The sequence below is a fragment of the Brachionichthys hirsutus genome, chromosome 10 (assembly GCF_040956055.1).
Source record: "Brachionichthys hirsutus isolate HB-005 chromosome 10, CSIRO-AGI_Bhir_v1, whole genome shotgun sequence".
In the NCBI taxonomy this organism is placed as follows: Eukaryota; Metazoa; Chordata; class Actinopteri; order Lophiiformes; family Brachionichthyidae; genus Brachionichthys; species Brachionichthys hirsutus.
In genome coordinates, this window is record NC_090906.1 from 11,617,456 (window position 1) to 11,639,275 (window position 21,820).

The 21,820-nt window shown below is 44.5% G+C and overlaps 2 protein-coding genes across 2 annotated transcripts in view; one reads left to right on the forward strand and one right to left on the reverse strand.

Moving 5' to 3' along the window:
- Positions 1-5,101: 5,101 nt before the first annotated feature.
- Positions 5,102-9,285, forward strand: hpda (4-hydroxyphenylpyruvate dioxygenase a). Its single transcript, XM_068744703.1, has 13 exons — positions 5,102-5,122; positions 5,327-5,389; positions 5,573-5,677; positions 5,756-5,798; positions 5,884-5,966; positions 6,733-6,822; positions 6,906-7,012; positions 7,416-7,493; positions 7,712-7,874; positions 8,019-8,090; positions 8,202-8,324; positions 8,411-8,527; positions 9,172-9,285. Exons 3-13 carry the CDS (start codon positions 5,597-5,599, stop codon positions 9,283-9,285), a joined length of 1,071 nt encoding a protein of 356 aa, XP_068600804.1. The 5' UTR covers positions 5,102-5,122; positions 5,327-5,389; positions 5,573-5,596.
- Positions 9,286-13,091: 3,806 nt separating this feature from the next.
- LOC137900739 (E3 ubiquitin-protein ligase RNF43) overlaps positions 13,092-21,820 on the reverse strand; it is a 54,262-nt gene continuing 45,533 nt past the window's right edge. The window contains exons 3-9 of the mRNA XM_068744871.1: positions 16,056-16,130; positions 15,815-15,949; positions 15,614-15,715; positions 15,358-15,528; positions 15,157-15,259; positions 13,368-14,873; positions 13,092-13,229 (exon numbers count right to left, since the gene is read on the reverse strand). Of these exons, the coding sequence (XP_068600972.1) occupies positions 13,204-13,229; positions 13,368-14,873; positions 15,157-15,259; positions 15,358-15,528; positions 15,614-15,715; positions 15,815-15,949; positions 16,056-16,130 (2,118 nt within the window). The 3' untranslated portion in view covers positions 13,092-13,203. The remainder of the gene's footprint in view (positions 13,230-13,367; positions 14,874-15,156; positions 15,260-15,357; positions 15,529-15,613; positions 15,716-15,814; positions 15,950-16,055; positions 16,131-21,820) is intronic.

Here is a 21,820-nt window from a genome sequence, read left to right on the forward strand (position 1 = left end):
CAGACATGCAGGCACACGTGTGAAGTATGCGATGTGGAGTTAATCACCTTAGCTGGCCCGGAGCAGAAAAGCGTCATTTACAGGAACTGTCCACTCATCATTCCTCATTTGATTATCAGCTGCCGAGATAAGCGCAGAAGCAGAGCGCACGTATGGACAAACCTCACACACGCACGCCAAAAAAAGGGCTACCGCCGGCACACTCAAGTGGCTATAGTGATCCAACAACAGAACCAGCATGTTCCGAGGTGACGCCAAGGTGCAACGGCTGCGAGATAGAACGCAAAGACATGGTGATGCATGATAAAAACCAAGTATCGATTCATGCAAAACGTACTCAACACACTGCCTTCACTTCTAGTAGGCATGAGAGCCAGGCCAGGAGGCTGGGCGTGCTTTAATATGATACGAGTAGCACACACACACACACACACACACACACACACAGGAGAAGGGCACGGTGATCACTTTTTTAGAATAGCGTAAGCTACACTGAACGTACTACAAGCACACACCTTGAAACACGAATGAAGTTCTCATTTCACTACACATACTTTTCCTGACACACCTCCTTTTGCACACCGCTCCCGGAAAATGAAGAAAATGCTACTCTCCAATGACGAGAGTCGACTCCCAAAGTTCGCTTCTCTCACCTGTGGAAAGTGCCGAATCTTCTAACCCCTGATGAGAAATGTGTCTGCCTTTTAAGATCGAATTAAAGCTCAGTGCCTCGCAAAGCGACTGCAGTCCCTTCTACCTGACATGCACTGGTTGTAATCTCGTGCACGACTTGCCTTGCTCCCGCCCTCCGTCTCTATTGCTTACTGTTTTTCCCTCCCCCTCTCTGGTGCCAGGCTTTTCAAAGCGAAAGAAGCCATATTAAAACACAGACCTTTACATTTTAAATCTTGCAAATCCCTCACTTGCCGCTCCTGTCGTACCTACATCTGCCCTCAATGACAATATTCTCGAATTCTACTGAAATCTTTTTTTCTTTAACCACGCCCACTGAATTGAGCCCGTATCAACCCTCTCGCTATCTGTGGGCCCGTCTCGTTATTGGTTGTGTTCCAGATCCCTTTAAACATGCTGTTGTGCATGTGCAGCCCCTGATATAAATAAATAAATCTTGACCCATTTGTTTTAAATTCAGGTCTTTTCTCAAACTGCCTAACTTGTCAATTGTCCCGGACAAAGCTGCCCTCCTTCGGCGGCAAACTTTTTTTTGTGAGTCTTGATGCGTGTAAAAAGTTACAGCCTGGTTTTAACCCTCGCCGTAGTACCGACACACTCTTAATACTTTTTGAAGAGCTGAAATGAACTGCTGATTCAGAAGACTTTCTATCCTTGTGCTTTCAGACCTTGTCTGAAGTTCAAGTTCAAACTCAGTTTGAACTTCCTCAACCTGAATAAAAGCAGGACTGAGGTCACAGCGTTTGGACACCCTGAACCGTTGGTTGCGGGAAACTCTAGTCTCTAATAATCCAATCTAATAGTCACTCGACTATCAAGAGTCTTGAGGTTTATTTCGACAATATTTTCAAATTTGGCAAGACTATTGATTCATGTCTAATTTCTTTCAGCTGAGACAAATAGCTAAGGTAAAGGCATATTTCCCTCTCAAAGACTTAAATCCATTTATAATATATTGACTGTAATTCTTCACATGTGGGGTTGGGCTAATCATCATTCAACTACATCCATCATCTTAAAACCTAGACAGCGAGCATTTCCAGTAGCGGGCCCTTTCCTGTGAAACCGCTCATCACCTCAAATCAGATCTATAACCACCCTTGAAAGTTTTAAATGATTTTTAAACATTATTTAATAGTTTAAAATACAGCATGAAAAAAATACAGCTTTGACCTACGTTTAAATAAAATTAAGAAGTGTCAAATCAATTACTAAAAACGAATGAACCAGAGATGAAGCAAGGTCAGGGTGGCAACAATAAGAAAAATATAATTTATATATATTTTTAAAGATCAATTCTGAAAATACTCAATTTCACAATTGTAAACTTTGCAGTAAAATTGGCTTCACAGGTACAATATAAATTACAAGTCTATAAATCTGGCAGAAACTACATTAAGTGTTTTTGAACAGCAACAACAATTCAGCTTTTGAAAAACACTTCGAGAAGACTGCGATATTCAAATGTATACAGTGATCCCATTATGTTTTCCTTTCAGCAAAAAAAAAAATTAGGGGCAGCACATTTGAAAGCTACAGCAGGAGTGCTACAATTTAGCCGGGAATAACAGGCGTGGCTCCAGACAACACAACAGGTGTGAGGGCTCGGCAACGAGGGCAAAGTTCAAAGACGTCAAAGCTGAAAGCGAAAGCAGACGCCAAACCTGGGACTGCACTGGGAGGGGACGGAGTCGGGACAGCCCAACGTGCACGGCGTGTACGTGTAGTACTGGCAGGCGTTAGCATGATGCTAGCTGCCGGAGAACACATTGCTACGAGGTAGTGCGTTACATTCGTTCATTCGCAGAAAACGCAACAACGGCTCAAGGGTCACACTTCCGTCCGGAGTGAGCGAGCCGACACGCCGCGCGCACGCCGCGCGCACAACGATATTTAGAAGTTAGCTAATTCAAAGAAAAACCGAGTTACTCACTCAGAAAGAATCAGCTGACATGACGGTGACTCAGTAGACGACACAACTTCCGCATTCTTGATCGATGACAACGGCGCGAACCAATAGAAAAGAAGGAAACTGAATTTGTTTAGTCCAATGGGGCGAGAGGAACCGCATCGACCAATGAGGCTTTACAACAGTCCAGCGAACGAATTGTACACACCCACAGATGAGCCAATGACGCGCCGCTAAACTTCTGAAGCGCACCAATAGAAAATCACAGCGCGGCACAAACTGGAGCCACACGTACACGGCGCGGGGAAGGCTGTGTGTGTGTGTGTGTGTGTGTGTGTGTGTGTGTGTGTGTGTGCGTGCGTGCGTGTATGAGCGGAAACGCAAAGTTTACCTGAATGTAAACATAGAGACATGGAGTTTAATAAATACTTTTAAAAGAGCCCCAGGAGAGAGTGAATGTGTTGTTACGTTGTGTAATATAGCTAGCAAAACATGATCTCATAAAGACTATTTATTTTTGATTATCACTTAGGGATCACCTACCGCAGTCCCTATGCTCAGAGAAAGTTCTGGATTTACATATTGATCTTAAAGTGAGTTGCTAATATGCAGAGATGGTCAGTAACGAAGTAAATTTACTTAAGTACTGCACTTATGTATTTTTTTTAGGATCTGTACTTTACTTGAGTAAATTTTTTACTGTGTACTTTTTTACTTTCACTTTTTTACTTTTTTACTTTTCCCTCCCCCTCTCTGGTGCCAGGCTTTTCAAAGCGAAAGAAGCCGTATTAAAACACAGACCTTTACATTTTAAATCTTGCTAAAGGCTGTCGTTACTCGTTACTTCTGCAAAGTGTCTATGATCCCGTCTTTTCCATTTAACATGGACCAGAAAGCATCTTGAACAGTAGGCGGCACCAGAACGCTCAAGACTACCTCATTTAACAAGGTCATATTAAACTTCTGCCTTGGACTTGAATTTGCTCAGCGTTCATGCAAAGACTCAGAATATAGGATGCAGGAGTTAAACTTGAATTGAGATACGCTCGATGTTAGTGGTAAATAATGCCTCTTTATTGTGTTTATTTATTACTGAGTCACTATTGTTTTGTCATTTAGCTGCTATAAAGCCTTTTATTTCTCAATTATATAACGCTGTTTTGGTGGGGAATTGTTGTATTTACCATTGTTAAATACTTGTTACTGGTTTTACTGGTTTTACTGGTTTTACTGGTCTTTTAGCCACATTTTGCTTTAGAGTTGGGCTAAGTCGGATTGTGATCACACTGGGGCCGCTGGGAATGAACAAGATCTAAAGTGATCTGTTTTCAGTTTACTTACATTTCTTCTTTTCTTAATCTTTCTTAATTTATGTCTGGATTAGTTAAACCATGGTGAAGTCTAAAATACATTATGCATCTTCAGAAATATTTATTATTGTCATTACTTGTAATTTATTGTCATTCGTTGCCATTTTGCATCTGTGGGGTCATTTATTTTAAATTTATAGTTAGTTTTCATCTGGTGTAAAATTATTTTTATTTTTCTATTGTTATTTTGCATCAATTGAGCAATTTAATATTGGTTTTATTTCTATTTGTATTGTTAAATTTGTATTGTTAAATGTCGATGATTTATGTACCAAGGGCTTTTTTGAAATGCTCCTCTTAGACAGGATGTTTGACTTTATTTGTACTGTAATACATTCTACTGTGTGACTGTACTTGTACTCTAACATTCTATCTAATAAATATATTCATCATCATCATCATCACCTTCTGTTTCATGTTGCACCATTGCACAGAGAAAAATGCCTAGTCTGTCATTAACAATGGCAATAAACTGATTCTGATCAGATTCTACTTCGACCACCACTGCTAATATACAGTTTGACTCAGGAGCCATTGCGCCCTCTAGTGGTGGAAAGCAAAAGGCAGAGAGCGGGCCCCTATATTTGTGTGTGCGTGTGTGTGAGAGATTGTATTGAGGATCTCCTTGTAATAGGATGTAAATGTAATTTCGTTGTTGTGTTTGTAGTAACATTAATGACATTGACAATGACAATAAAGCTTTCTTTCTTTCTTTAACAAGAGTTTAGTACATTTTTATTTTCTCTACAATGCTGCTGCTTTTCTCTTACAACTGTTTAGACACTTGTCTCAGTTGAGTCGACTAAACTTGATTTGTCGCTGAAAACAAGGAGGTGGGCAGGTGGGTGTATGTCGTGAATGACCAATCACAGTTGGCTATCAGGTCCGTATTTATCTACTCTCCACTGACCTTGACGCTGATTTAGGACTTTTCCCTCTGTGAATTGAGGCCTATCTGCAGTCACAGCATGGTAAGACTCATCGCCGTTATGACAATGAATTAAAATGAACAGGTGCTGTCAATTGTCGAACGTTGTAATTTTCACAGCTGAGAAAATGAGATCCACTGACCGTAGCGTAGACTGAGAAAGTAAAGTAATTTTGGTCCTTTCTTTCTTTTTAGACAAGCTACACAGACAAAGGGAAAAAGGTAAGATTTAAAAATATATATATTTTTGAGATAAGTTAAAATATCTGCTGAAAATGTATTAAAAAACAATTCTGCCTGAATATTAAGTAATTGACAGCTTGGTAGAAGAAAATGAGCAAAAAAAACCCCCATGAACCATAAGCCATATAGAATAAAATGTAAAATTCACTAGCGCCATTCTTTTGTTGTGTGGTTGCCTTTTAGCCCCCGAGGGGAAAGTTTGTCAATTTTCATCATATCACTTTCTGGGTCAGCAATGCCAAACAGGTCAGTACCCGAATGTTTGACTAAAAGTTAATGTTTATGCCTTTCAAGTGAAAAGCGAAACAAATTTCTGCTTGGGCACACAGCCTGGACACATTATTGGCTAAAATCTAAATACTAATAGACAAATACATCTCAAAAAGTTCCTCCACACTAAAAAGAGTCTGTTGTCGCCCGACTTTGCAGGCAGCCTCCTTCTATTGTAACAAGATGGGATTCGAGGCCTTTGCCTACAAGGGCCTGGAGACCGGCAGCCGAGAGGTGGTGTCTCATGTCGTCAGACAGGATAAGGTTTGTCCCCGAGCATCCCCTGAGACTGAATAACACTTGAATGTACAAACACTACCTCCGTCCTCTCTCTCTCCACAGATATTATTTGTCTTTGAAAGTCCACTAAACCCTGGAAATGAAGGTAAGAGTTCTCGTACGACAACTTGAGATTACGAAAGAAGAGCATGGCGATGTCTGTGTTTCGACACGGTTTCATCTCCCCTCAGAGATGGGACAATATATGATGAAACACGGAGACGGAGTCAAAGACATCGCCTTCCATGTGGAGGACTGTGACTTCATAATCAAGGTAGCAATGTAAAAATCAAAAAGCACAAAAAAATGCACCTGCTTTATGTGCCGGGTTACAAACGGTTACAACCCCTGTTTTAAGTGACCCTGAATAGTTAAAGGCTCAGCTGAAATTATGATGAAATTTCACCGCTTTGCAGAATTTATTTGTTTTTTTAAAGCAAGAATTACAACCGAAATAAACAAACAAAAGGGTCTCCATATCGCGAATTTGCGACTTCTTATTTATTTCATTTCAAAACCTCTATTGATTTAAATGGAAATCACTTTCCCTTGGGCCTCAGGAGGCTTCCGTGTTGTTACGATGACAATCCAGACATATTTTATGGGTTGAGAAACTTCTCCTGAGTTTCCATCGCCATCTGCCTGAATAAATAATGACAGTCAGTTGAAATGTAGAGGTGAACTGTTTTCCCAGCATAAAGTTTAGCCGACATAATATTTTCTCGTTTGAAAACGCATCCCAGAGGGCACCTTTACCCCCCCCCCCCCCCCAAGCCAACCCTCGAGTCCAGTGTGTTGTAATATACACAAACATGATATGATGGTGTAGCTGCTCTTTTGAACTCTTGAACTGACTCAAGGCCATCCCCAGGTTTACACGAACTTTCTCTGTTGACTATCGAGTGGATCAAAAGGCAGATATTCACCTGTGTACTATGAGTCCAACAGTAGTATCATCTAGGCCCCCTCCTAGGGGGTCATCTAGGAGTCATTTTCCGACATATGTTTTCTCCTCTGATGCCAAACCCCTCCACCGACAGACGGCTCAAGAACAAGGAGCTGTGATAGTCAAGGAGCCCTGGGTGGAGCGGGACAGCCACGGGAGTGTCAAGTACGCCGTGGTTCAAACGGTACGCGTGCTTTAAGCCTCTGGTAATTACACTTGTGAAAACAGCAGGTGAAGAATAATTGTGTTTTCGTGCTTTGTTCCCAGTATGGAGATACAACCCACACACTAATTGAGTACCTCGGCCCTTACAAAGGCCTTTTCCTGCCAGGTTACAAAGAGCCTCTGTTCAGGGATCCTCTGTTAGCCAAACTGTGAGTATCTCAAAATGAGGCCAAAGTACATTTGGGGCTTGTTTAGGGTTGTGTAACAGTCCTGTTTTTGGATTTAACTGTATTGAGAACAATATTGGTTATGATAATAAAAAAAATCTGCATTTCTACATACTTTACCTCATCCAAATATCTGCCATTTATTTGTATCTAGCTTATTTACTTTATATTTATCTAACTTTGCCATATGAGTTATTAAATATAAATATTTCTGACTCATTTTGCTGCTTTTTCCCCCTTTTTTTTTTTTAGCACAGTGTGCAGTAAAAATAAAACGTCCTTTTCCTGATTTCATAATATAAGAAGTCATTCTTAGATATTTAACCGAGTGTTCTTGTCTTTGTGCTTGACTTTTGAATTTTCATGGAAAACGTTTTATTTGTAGTCCCAAACCAGGTTTGAATTTCATCGATCACGTTGTGGGGAACCAGCCAGATAATGAAATGGTGCCAGCATCAGACTGGTGAGAATCGTGCTTGAATTCACGCACACACCGAACAAACATATGGCTCTAATGGCTCTGCACCCGGCCGAAGGGTTTACACAGAGGCTCGCAAGCTGCAGTGCAATACTTGCTGAGTGGAAACGAGGCATATTCTAAAAAAAGGCAAAGAAACAAAAAAACATATTCCCTTTTCATTCAGCTTACCACATCTTCTGTTTGTGCTCTCCAAATTCCAGGTATCAGAAGTGTTTGATGTTCCATCGGTTCTGGTCAATAGATGACAAGCAGATCCACACCGAGTACAGTGCACTGAGGTCAATTGTGATGACGAACTATGAAGAGACCGTCAAGATGCCCCTAAACGAACCTGCAATTGGGAAAAGGATATCACAAATCCAGGTCTGACTTAGTGCATTTTATTACCGCAACAGATTCTATAGACATAAGGACGATTGTGACATTCATGTTTGGGCCGGCTCCACCTTGACGCATTTTACCAGCCCCACCTTGATGCATTTTATGTTCTGTATCCCCTCTTCTCAGGAGTATGTAGACTATAATGGGGGACCAGGTGTACAGCACATTGCCCTGAACACATCAAACATCATTGAAACTGCGAGTCCCTTGATTTAACTTCATCTTTGCACAGCCTTTCCAAAATCTGCATGTATAGGCAAGTTTCAGATCCCTTTATCTTATTATTTTTATTTTTTTGCCTTAAAACAGATCGTGCACCTTCGCGCCCGAGGAACAGAGTTCCTCATGGTGCCGGACGCGTACTACGATGTCCTGCGACAGAAACTCAAAACGGCCAAGATCAAGGTGAAGGAGGACCTCGACCGTTTACAGGTGAGGTGACACCTGGCTGACATGCAAGCAGGTATGGATCCTTCATTTTACCTGACGTTTTATTAATTGTTTTTTTTTTTTTCAAGGAATTGAAAATCTTAGTTGATTTCGACGACAATGGCTACCTTCTTCAAATCTTCACCAAACCCATGCAGGACAGACCGACAGTTTTCTTGGAGGTCATTCAGCGCTATAATCACTTTGTAAGTGAAACCAAGCAAAACTATAACTGCTGGTGTAAGTAAGTGCGGCCTTCCTGTCTTTGTCATGACATTCAGCCACACGCGGAACGATTATCTTAACCTTTGGACTTTTGAGGAGCCGGCACAGAGCTGCCTGAACGCCTGTTTACGGCTCCCACCCAGGGTGAACAGCACAACAGTAGCCCACTCGTAAAAGCCCGGTAAATCTATCACACATGCAGATTAAAAGGCTCCCTGCTTTACAGCGAGGGTAATCTTTGGATCGGGTTGCACCCTGTGGCACTTCGATTCCAAGTGTAGCACCCATTTGTCTTGTCAGAACAAGCATATCTCATCACTCACCAGCATTTCATTGATTCTATAAATGTGGATGCAACGAATGAAAGTGAGAAACTGAATCTCAACCAGAGCAGAAAAAAAAAAAAATCTTTCGCGTCGCCCACCAACACCGGATCTTCTGACTATCTAAGAAATTATTTGCATGAATAATCAATGAGCCCCTTTGAATCCTCTGAGATGATCTATCAGCCATGAACAGAGTTCAAAGAGTTCTTGGTAAAAGAGCCCCAGAGCCGTAAGAAATGACACAGAAGACGACAGATCTCGGGGTAATTAGCCATCTGCGTGTGTTTGTTCTCCTTCAGGGCTTTGGGGCAGGAAACTTCAAGTCTCTCTTTGAGGCCATTGAGAAGGACCAAGATGCCCGGGGCAACCTCAAAGTGATGACACCCGATGGTCGGGCCAAAGCCTTCGACTGATACGCCTTCTGCTGCCAAGTCAGACTTAGGTTCTAAATTTAAGAGTTAATCAGCAGCACCCGCTATACATTATACCAAACACTGACTGAACTATTGCCTATCCTTAGGGGACAAGCTGCGAAGGCTAACAGATATGCTTTAATCTGTCTGATTGCGTAATTCATGGGTAATTAGAGAAGTTTGTGTGTTTGTGAGACATTTTAAAGAAGCCATTTGATATTTTCTGAAATGCAGCAATCTCTTTTCTCTCTGGGTATAAGAAGATCGACAGCACCGTTTTGCGTATATGTGTTAAATTTGAAGCCAGTACAGAATGTTATCTTAGCATAGCAGAGAGACAGGAAACAGGCTAAACAGCCTCCATGGTAGCGTGTTCCAGGGCAACTCCTCGTGAAACCACACGATGTTATTTTTGCCTTTTAACCAGTCTCTATGCTAAGCTAAGTGTCTCAGACTGTACTTTCTTAGGGTGGTTAGCAATCTTTTTATCTAACACTCACAAAGCGGTCCTGGCAACTTGTCCAGGGTGTACCCTGCCAATCGCCCATTGACTGCTGGGATAGGCTCCAGTACCAAAGCGGTTCAGAATATGAATGAATGAATAATAATTGACAAAGTGAACAAATCATGTTGTAAAATATTGAACACTTGAATCTACTACTGTACGTTCGACTTCTCTCCTCTCATGTCCTCCCTCACAACGTCCATGTGTCTTCTGCTGGGTCGACCTCTAGCCCTGTTCCCTGGCAGTTCCATCCTCGGCATCCTACTACTGATATGCAGATTGAGTCTGCATGTGTTGCGTGTTTATTCTTAAAATATGTGACTCAAAGCGATATTTTCAATTCAAAATAAAGGTTTATTCACTCTGATAAAACCTTTCAGCCTATAGCCGACTGCCAATAGAGAATAAAAGGTACTGTGACAAGTCAAAGGTCAAATATGGTGAGGTTACATTTGCCACGGCGAGAAATAAGAATTAGTTCTCAATTAACTTACCTGGATAAATAAAGGTTAAAAAAAAAAAAGAAAAGAAAGTACAATTACGCAGGACGGCAACGCTGAAAGATTTCGAGGTCATGTCGATCCACTGGACCACAAACATGTAACGCCAAGCAGGAACTGATTCTCCGTAGTAATAATGAGACCAAGGCAGAAGTTCGCAAGTTTTAAATCTATGGAAGAACTGGTGGAACAACACCTGAACATGAGACCAGAAACAGTCATGAAAGCAGCCGGCTATCCTCTTCAACGGTTTCTGCTGCATTGTGTTGAATCACAAGCCTTTTCCAGTTGCTTTCATTCAACTGAAAAGGATAAATAAATCCTCATTGTTATTTTTGACCGAACAAAAGTACAAATACTTTGTCTCTTGTGATACTTTCCTCTGGATTATCCAGGAGGAAAATAAATTAAACACACAGCTTATATTTCAAAATAATTTATTTGCATATAATTGGAATGAAGGCAGGCTGATACATCTGTGATGGCACTGGTCAGATTCCATATAGAAACATTCAGTCTATACAGAAACCACTCTTTCAATCCTGGACAAAATGGATAAATATATTAGTAAATAAATATATTAGTGACATGTCACTATATTGAAATGTTCTATTATATATAAAATACAACACTATTTCATTTCTGTTTTTTGATGTTCTCTTTTTTTTTGTATACAAAGTATCCAAAATATACTGACATATCCCTTAATGTTCTGGAGGGATTGTTTTACTCATAGAAAAGGCAGTTTCAGCTCATTATTCTCACAAATCATGACAAAATAAACGCATAAACAACACAACAGGAAGGGTTTCAGAAGCGTCAGGATGAAATGAGATATTCTGCAGCATAATTAAATGTTATTTCCCTCCCCCTCCCCATACTGATGTTTTTGGGGGCTTGTTTTAAATTAATAAACTCAAATTTGTGTTTTTGAGTATAAAATCTGCTTATGCCAAAGTGCTGTTTGTAATTCAGTCATTTCCACCTTTCAGTCTCAGAGACTGTTGGGACACAAAATAACAGATGAGGAAGCCCTGATACTTTACCCGGAGGGTGCTGAAACCACATTTAAGGTCAAAGCAGGAAAAAAAAAGGCACAACACATACTATATAGTAAATTATGAGTTCACGCTGTTCAAGATTTTGCCGCTTTGGTTTGACAGAGCATAATGTGTTGGGAGGATTCCTGAATTATCAATATAAACACTTTAAATGAATAAGGCACATGTGAGGCTTTAGTAAGTGCTAATGGTTATATTGTATCACCCATGAGCTCCTTGCTAGCTATGCTAAGCTAAACTGTAACTGACGCGTTCACATTCTCGCTGTGAAGGAAAGTCCACGACAATAAAGAAGTCCTGTTCATCTCAGAATATTTAGTCTGGCACATCCAAGCATGAAGAAAAAAAAAAAAAAACTCAGAAAGCCGTCTTTGATCGACTTTTATCCACACGGCTGAAAAGTCCAGACTTTCATCGGGATATTAACGCGTGCTATGTGTGCCACCCTGAAAATGGGAGGGTAGCCAGGATTGAAACCGTGATTCTATTGTTTTCATTCTTAATTTAGCTAATTTAATTACAGTTTGGAGAAATAGCTGAAGAAAAAGGATCAGCTGGCGATGCACACAAGAAAATATTGATGAAGGATTTGGCTACAAGGACTGTAACTATTATGAATTCTTGCCATTTTCCAGTGTTTGATTGTCCCAGAGAAATGCATTAGGCCTTCCAATCCTAGAGTTTGAAATGATGGGAAAAGCGCACAAAGCTTTCATTAAATTGGTGCAACAGACTGAAATCGAATTTACTGCTGTTATTTCATAAAATAGTCACCATCTCTTTACTCGAGCTGCAACGAATGACGTTTGCAGAGCTCAGGTAAGGGAATAGTTTGGGTTTTTGCTTGTTGGAGGATCACAAACCATTGAAATGCATCAGACAGAATAAAGGCTTAGTTCCTATTCATTCTGCACCCATCGGGGAGTTTAACAGCACCGAGGTCAAACATGTAAAGTAACTGCTAGCAAGCGAGATGACAAGAACGTGATTCAGTCAAACTGGTTCATTTTACAAAGTGAAAGAAAGACGACAAAAAAAGCAACAGAAACTGATCCATTACACGGAACACGTTGAAAACAGCTGCCATTACTGAAATAATGAAAACGAGGCCCTTGCAAGGCTCAACAACCTCAGTAAACGCTTGTTGTTTGAGGTCAAGCCAGGTCAGATCTAAGTTTTTGTGTTGCGTTTATGGGAACTACATGGTAATGACTCCAAAAAACAAACAAACAAACAAACAAAATCACTACAGCAGTACCTTTAAAGACTACCTGTGTGAGGCATGTTAAGAAATCTGAGCTGAGGTAGGCTGGAGAGAAAAGCTCCTCTCAGCTGAGACTGGACTCAGCGAAGGAAGGCGAAAGTCACGCAAATGAAAAGAAGTACCTCAAAGATAAATCAAGTTACTTCGCGATAGAGTGAGCGACGCAGGGATGGAGTCTCGCTTCATGAGGGCTCAGCACCGTAAGCAAGGATCATTAGTTGTCATGGGAACTTGTGATGTCATGCTGGTGATGATTATTCTTCCTATCAATGACCACGTAAAAATGTTTTTTCCCCTCCTTTGTGGTGTGTTTCCCCAGCAACTCCCAAACAATGAGATCCTCCGATATACGCTGATATGAAAAAAGGAAAAAAAAGAAAATCACATTATTTTCACATAAGAACACAGCCAACTTACGTGAAAGGATATTTCACGTGATTTTTAAATGTCTGGGGGGGGGGCTGGGGAGATTGTCTGAACGAAGGCGATGCTGGTGGAATCATGTTGAAGATGCAGGCGATGACTGACGAGAGGCTTGTCCATTCTGGCTCCTGTGTAGCAGCGTGATAGCGAGGATCCAACAAGTTCTCACACACCAGACTCCTCTTCTGATCCTGTGGACACAAAAAAAAAACACCTCAAGTCATCCTTGAAAACTTAAAATGTGAAATTCTGCGCAGGTCTGAAACATCCCTTCCCTCTAGACAAAAGCACCGGTCATGTAAATAGAGGTAAACACGCGAGGCACCCACCCTGATTGTGGTGTAATGTTTTGCAGTACAAACAAATGTCTGTGTTGCGGTCAACAGCAGCGCCGTGGTGGGACCTGCAGGGAGGCCTGTCTGTAGAGGTCCCAGGCCCCTGGAGCTGAGGCTCTGAGTGCGCCTGCTGCACCCGCTTTTGCCAAACAACATGTGCCCCGGTGCAGCAAGGCCAGTCCTCTATACCTCCAGAGTCCAAAATGAGAGGCACGGGGACTAAGGCGGGATGCAGCTCGGGAGGAGCGCAGCAGAAGCCCGGGCCCTGACCGTAGTGAATGTGGATGCTGCGGTCATCCTGCAGATCTAAGCTCTGGTGGAAGCGAACAGAGGGTCCATCAAGCACACAGCCACCCACTCGCCCCAGAGGAGTGGGAGGGTGCCCGTGTCCCTGGTGGCAGCAGTGGGGCTGAAGCTGTAAGGGGATTGGGGACACCAGGACAGGAGGTCCTGTCGGGCTGCTGGAGTCGTGATCCAGACACTCTGCGCCGGGATTGGGCCGATCTGTGGGATCTGACTTTGAGCACTTGCAAGGGAGGCGCTTAGCAGGGCCAACGGGTGAGTCTTTGTCGAGGAAGAGAGGAGCAGGGGAGGCTGCAGCTGCAGTCGCCTGCTCCTCATCTGAGCCTCTGCTCGGGCCCTGGCTGTTCTCCCCCTCCTCGTAGTGGTGGTGTCTGTGGCGGTGGTAGTGGATGTGGCTGAACACAGTCTGTGGCTGCTCTTCGGGACAACCGGCTTTGTTCACCACAGAGTCCAGAGACCTGGGCCGGGCCTGGGCCGATGCTTCCAGGCTGCTCTTGCGGGGGGCACGTCCAGGACCTGGCCCATAATACACAAATGGATCGTAGTCACTACTCAGTGAGCTACGGAAGGTGGACCAGCTGCCATAAACTCCCTGCAGAGACACATCAGTACAATTGAGAACTGAGTCGCTGGAGGAGCCGTGGCACGGCCCTGAGCTGGAGTCGCTTGCTGGCCCGTCAGCCAAGTATCCACTGCGTTCCGTGTGGTAGCTGCCACCCGAGCAGCTGCCATCCTCCTGCCGGCTGTGGGGCGGTGCCCCCCGGGTCTGCGGCGCGATGGAGGTCACGTGGTGCAGTCTTGAGCTGGACGCACTGCGCTGGGCCGGACAGGACGCGCGGTAGTTGTTGCAGGACCTACGGGGGGCGTAGTGGTGGGTGGAAGTCCTGCAGTTGCCTCCAATCCTGTGGGGCCTTCCTGGAATCTCTGCAGGAAGGTGGTACCCACACCCGTAGCCAAGCCTCCTGCTGGTGAGGAAGCGTAGCGTTTGGGCCTCCCTGAGAGAAGAGCCAGTGTAGTGGTCCAGAGAGGGATAGGGTCCAGAAGGTCCATGAGGATAGTGGGGCCTCATAGAAAAGGGAATGGCATGCTGGGGGAAGGGGTGGTTCCGTGGACTGCTGTAAGGCTGCGGGTGCAGGAATCCCTGGCTTTGCTCTGGGGTCTGCTGGAGTCTGTTCCTCTGGGGCTGCCGCTCGGTGCCTGTGGACCACAGCAGAGATCAGAACATACAGAACAGGGACTAGGATGACATCCAGTAGACCGCATAGATTCACAAAGGAATCACATGTCTCACAGATCTGGATCCAAATCGAAACATTAGATCACAAGTTGTATGGGAAGAATGAAAACAGTATAGCCACTGCATCTAATTTGTGTTTCTGTTAGCATATAGCAGCTAAATATTGCCATTATTGTAAAACAATCTTACAAGGCTAAAGCCGGCAAAACGTAACATGAAATCAGGAAATCAGCTTTTCCTCACCCATGATGTTGTGCATGCAGAGGGGGCAGGTCCGGTGCTGTATCAGCCAGGGGTCGACGCAGTCTTTGTGGAACTCATGAGCGCAGGAGATGATCCTCAGGTGCTGGGATAAAAAGGTGACAGAGCGAGATCTGAGGATGAACAGATGATAAACACAATTAAAACTACGAGTTCGCCATTGTTCTCAGTCTCTCCTCTTACCTGCCCGTCCTGAAACTCCTCCAGGCAGATGGCGCAGACGGGGCTCGAGTTGGAGCTGCTGGCCGAGCCCCAGGCGGCACGATTGTGCTGAGACTCCGAGCAGCCCTGGGAGGTGTAGGTTTTGGTTTCCAGCCGGCTGATGGCCCGCATGGTCTGTTGATGGACGGAGTCCTGCACGCATGCAAACATTCCCATAATCTCCAGCTGAACACATGACCACAATCCACCGATTCCCTTCCACCAGCTGCTCACTCACCCACGTTCTGGTGGATTTGCACTTGTATCGGAAAGCGAAGATGAGAACAATGGTCAGAATTGCTAGGACGATGGTGAGCAAGATGCCCACGTCATAGTGTGGCTGAAACGGGAAGAGCGAATATATTTATGAAATGAAATCTCCAGATCCCTCCATTCCAGAGGCCTCTCAGCTGCCATGAAGCCCTGGTCCAGTGCTTACCCATCGAGGCTGCTCCACCAAGATTTCAATGCGAACCTTGGCCTCCTCGTTCTTGTTGACCAAACCCATCAGCTCCTCAGCATCCTTCGCCTCCACCAGCACGACCGGCCGGGGAAGTGAGTCTGTTTCCCGTAGCTGTGTGCGCGTTGTGTATTTTACCAAAGCAGGGAGAGAAACGATAGGAAATTAAAGGAAGTAGAGATGAATATACGGTAGTTGTATCTGTAGTTCGCAAACTGACCTCAGCAGCAGCGTTGGCATCATCGCTGACGTCAAAGATAACAGCCTGAGCTCCTTTATCCAGCGCCATGCGAGCCTGGGGGGTAAGAAATAAGGGACAGATGGAAGTTATCCAGCAAACACACAGAAGACAATATGTAAAACGGGACCTTTTAGGGATGTTCTTACAAAAGAGTGATCCGAATAATGGACTTAAAGCATGTTGAGCGGGAAAGCTTGGAGCTCTAAGACAGACATGACTCCTGAAGAGGCCTCATTGGTGCTCTGTCTTCATCCGCCACTAGGTGGCAGTCAAGAGCTGAGCCTTCGGCCAACACTCGGACCAAAGTCCTCCTGACACCATGGCCAAAACAAGGAATCAGGAAAAACAGGTTGAATCTGCTGCCTGAACGAAAGATTCTTCTACTGTAGGAGAGAGTAGCCAAACCCATTTTAGGAAAATGATCTAACTGGGGTAAAAGGAAAGGGTAAGACTGAATGAAAGAAAAGGCGTGAGGCAAAGTCTCTCCCAGGAGCACCAGCGGCACTAAGTGGCACTGCAGGCAGCTCGGTGGACATCCATTACGTTAATGCTGCAGCGTTTAAAGGGTGATGTAAAGGTGCTGTTGGGTGCTTGGGTAAATTCCTAAACACCACAAGACAAGCCAAAACAGTAAGTCGGGTGATCTTGGGTGATCTCACATAATCAATTGAAAGTTAAACCCAAAGATCAAGTTTTTTTTTTTTTTTTAGCATAAATTCTCCTGAGAGTTGCACAACAAGAAATGATTGCGGTAATGTCCAAAAGAGACAAAGACGATGGGGACTTGTTTCAAAAATGTACCCAACAACACAACACCGGTCAAACGAAATAAAATGACTCTACACAGTTTGCACAGCAAAATCCACAACTTCAGAGCCCTGGAGCTGATTTGGAAAGATATGATCAATCAAACCCTATTATAAGTTGGAACCTTTGTCAACTAGACGAATAATATAGTCATTGCATATTTTAAAATCCTCTTCATTTGTACAGGAGAGTTACTTTTGCTGTGAGGCTAAATAATGACTCAATAATTTCAGCAACAAGACGCTGGTCACACCAGATCACGTAATGCTGCAGCAGTTAAAAACAAAAGAAAAGTCAGTGTGTTTCATTTCATTTCATTTGTATGTCAGAAGCCACGTAATGCCACCTTTCTGAGCTCTGTTCTTGCAGCGAGTGAGCGTTGTGTACCTTGATTGTGTGTTTGTGTTGCGGGACTGTGTTTGCACTGCTTCTGACCAGCTCCTCCGTGACCTGACATTGTGTCGCGTATCAGGCCGACAGGTTTCTCTGCACTGACACTGAACTTTGTGTTTGCTCTCTGAGAGCCCTGCCTTCGCGAGCTTCGCCAGGAGATAGCGAGAAAGCTAAACGCGGCCTTTTCATCAATATCTCATCACTTATACTCTCTGCCGTCTGGCATCCGCTGACGCTTAATAAGCAGCAGACACCAAGGAGAAACGCCTAATCGCTCAGGTAAAACACAACACTGGCCTTCTGCTCACCGCCAGGGCAGCTTTGTAACACTTCAAAAAGGCCAAACAAATAATTAACATATCCTGTTTGATCTGGCTTTCAGATCTGGTGCAACAGCCATCCTCATGTTTCATCATAACACTAATTCTAGTACATACGTGGGCTTAAACTGGATGCGGTCACGAGGAGGGGGGGGGGGGGCTGGATCCCTCACATGTGGAAATTTGCTTTACCTGGGGTTCAAAAGTTCCCGTTGCTGTACTGAACGCACACTATCCTCTAATCTTTGAATAAATGCAGGGACGCCTGCTCGTGCGGTCCAGCGCACACACCAACACACACACACACACACACACACACACACACACACACACACAGGCATTTGAGGAGTTTCAAATGGTCCACCGTTTAAAGATAAATCATAATAAGCCTGCAGTTGTGGCCTTATTATGACTCCTTATTAGCAGCAGCAGCACCACAGAGTGGCCACCGGGCCGTATGCCTCGACTGAGCCACACACCAGGAGGAGACCTAAGGGATCTCATGACAGGATTAATAGGAGATATATTTTAACTGAAAACACACGCTGTTTTTACAGAGGTGTCTGTCACAGTAGGGCATTGGGCAAACCAAACCGTGGACAAAACACAGTGGGGTTATCACGAGGCTGGAGAGAAGACGTTAGTGGTGTGGAACTTTCTGTGAAAAGCAGTCACAAACATAAACACACCTGAGGGCACAGCCAGAGACGCACAATATGCGGTCTCACACGGGTACACAAACAAGTGTGTACAGACAGCCCATCGGTTACACTTTGCCTCGAGGTTCACGTATATTCTTACAGCTCTGACAATCAACCATAATAAAAACAATTAAGACGAGTAAAGCCTTGTCAAAGCACGCACCAGCGCTGCATCGGCACGTCTTACATACACGGAACTGCGGGATTACGATGCTTCTGAATCGTAGCAGCGCTTACTTCCTGTCGCCATAAGGGGGCAACGTCACAGTGACTGCACAGTGGCATATGGATCAAATTGAAATCAATAAGGGCAACTATGATTAATAATCATCCAGTTTTACCAGAGGCCTTTATCATATTAGAAGGAAACTCCCTACGACCTGAATAATTCTAAGAAGTAGCAGAAAAAGCCAAACGGGCATTATGCGCCAGAAATTCACCAACGTCAGGACAAAACGAAAAGCTGCTCTTTAAACTGCAACACCTGAAACTGGCAAGGATAGAATGACTCACGGGTCAGGCCTGCTCGTAGCGTCGGGCGGCCCGATCGAGGTCAGCCAACGCTGTTTGTTTACATCCCCGGCAAAGTGTGGTTTGTGAGGCAGGCCTGGCATTACAGTGTGTTCCCAACAGGGCAGAGGCAAACTACCCTGCCCCGATGTCTTTCACACATGAGGGATGTGCCAAGTATTTTCCATCTCCTGACAACATCGCTTTGCTTGTTAGCATCTCGGAGTTTGCCATAAGGTCAGTGCGGTGCGGACGGCACAGCCAGTGGGCCGGTTCCTTTAATCTGCATCCACTCAACGTAACGGAAATGTTGTGTTCAATAAACATCTGTGATTTCCCTTTGACAGCAGAGTTCCACAGAGCCCCCACAAAATATTAGTCATTTATTCCCAAATATTTTTTTCTTTTCTTTTCTAAAAGTGGCCCGGGATTTTCACGTGTGTCTAAAAATAAATAGGAGTATAAAACAATGCAAAAGATTACAGAGTAAAAACAACAAAAAAGATTTCCAATTGAAACCAGACTACATGATTTCAAACATTTGTTATTCGTAAGGAACGCCACCAAGATTTCAACATTTTTAACAACGCAGTCATGCATTGCAATCTCAATTTAAGATAATAAGACAGCAAGCTTGTTTGTACCGTTATATATAAATACACTCTCTGCCATAGAGGCCGTGTGACTATCCACATCACTCATCGCACGAGTAAATTATACCAAGGGATAACATTTGTGGGAATAAAGAGTGAGAGTGAAAGAGGTAAAGAAGGAGGCAGGATGGAGAGGGAGGCGAGTCGGCTGTGGTGCGGCAGCATTAAAGTGTCTAATGACAGAGTACAGAGCTCCGGGCCTACAGGTCTGAGGCCGACTCCCTGCTCTGTCATTTCTCCTGACTGGTTTGGCACATTGGAACCATTACTGAGGGACTGGGACACACCGCATTGCTAAATGAAGAGCAGCCGGGGCGAGCGCTCGTGATAATGGGGGGGGTGGGGGGGGGGGGGCGTCACAGGTGCAAACGTTGATTCCGTGGGCGGCATCCAACATCTCCAAGGTCGATGGGTGAAATACAAAATTATAATTTGTTGTCTTTTATTTGTCATAGAATGATTTCTAACAAATTTGGACACGTAAATGCACCGCGACAGTTTGTTGTCAGTATGTGGACAGCTTCTCAGTCCTATACTCACCAAGTTGCCATAGTAACATTGTATACTTTCCCCAGTTGCGACAAGTGTGAAGAACCTGCTATTTAATTTCCATACTTTATTCCACCCATTCATTTTCAGTAACTGTTTGACAAACAACAAACAAACCATTAGCAGCATTAAGCGCTAGCTGACATTCACACCTGTGGGCATGGAGACAATTAAGCAATTAACCTATCCTGCATGTCTGGACTGTGGGAGGAAGAGCCGGAGGGAACGCAGGCAGACACGGAGAGAACACGCAAACACAGAATGGCGCCAGGTCTTGATTCGAACCTAGAACCTCGTAGCTGTGAGGCACGGTGCTTAACCACCGCATCACCATGCCTCCTTATTTTCATGATTAGCATCTACAAATATAGAAACCCGTAAAGACGTGTCGTCAGAGACCGTTTAACTGCTCCCAGTGACATATGGCTCTTGGTAACGCCTACTTACATGAGCGTTAAATGACATGGAAAATGAAAACGTGCATTGCAGCATTGCTTTATGTCAAGCTTTTAATTCCAATGGTGTGTGAATAATTGCCGTGCGACTGTGTGCTCTGTGACTGTCTGGTGCTCCCCACTGGCGGAATGGTGGTTGACAGTTGAGTTGGTTGGTTGGGGAAGGGAAGGGTGTGGCCCTGCTGGATATTCATTAGTCACACAGGTACTTCAATGTGGTGCCGCTGGAGGGGATCATTAATGTACGCAGGAGAGGGATGGGGGGGGTTGGGAGGCAGACACGTCGGGGCATGTAGGCAGATTATTGAGGAAAAGCATTGAGCCTGTGGGGGGGGGTGGGCCTGAATCACACACACACACACACACTCCTCTTCCTACCTCCTCATTCATCCTGGTGCACACGCACCGATGCGCTAACGCGACCGCCTTCCTGCTAAAGAGAGGAGAAACAAGCCTGAGCCGAGCTCGTTTTAAAGTCCCTCTCTACCTGCGCTGGCCCCCGGCCCCTCCCGCAGGCGCCGGCTGAGCCCCGGTGCAGATCTGAAATGCAAAACGCAGGATGACAGAGAGCGCCCAGTGTCATGTGATATGTTATCGTTTACCAAACGCATCCGCGAAACATCAAAGAGCTATGGAGCTGTCGTCCCGGCGCGGCAGATGAGACGAGGCGGCTGCGCCGTCTCGAATGTGGGCACGCCGCAATGTGACCTTCCACTTCGCGTTTGAAAGCAACGGCGCTTCATGCCTGGTGACTGGGTTTCATTTCAGCTTACTGTAACCTGTGACCTTAATGCTGGATTCTTGCATCGTCAGTGCGGATACGCTCGAACACACAGGCGCCAGGCAGCAGTGTGTGTTTGGTGTGCTGCTACTTGACGGAGCAAACTATAATTAACTAAAGCTGTGCAAACATATGAAATAGTTCCACGTTACTTACCGGCGGAGCTGTCCTGACATTCTTTAATTACCTCCACTGTGATAAACATAATTACACGAGGCGTCTCATCAACAGTTTCATCAGATCGCTCGGCACATTGACTCGTCTTCCAACCCCACCTCAGATGCTTCCTTCTCCCTCCTCTGATAGTCATTTCTCTCAATTTGCAGCCAGGGCAGAGGATTCTTTCTTTCACAGAAGGGCGGCAACACAGAGACGCGGTGGAAGCCAATTAGAAGGCCTTTGCCGAACTTTTAAGAGGCAGATAATGTTCTTGTTTTCTTTGAGCATCCTGTTATTTAATCAGGCCTGTAAGTGAGAGCCTGACAACCCTCCTACAGCGTAGAGCAAACCTCCCACCGCTCCTTCCCTCCCATCATTCCTGCACTGAGCCCTCCATCTCATTCAACAGCTCTTGT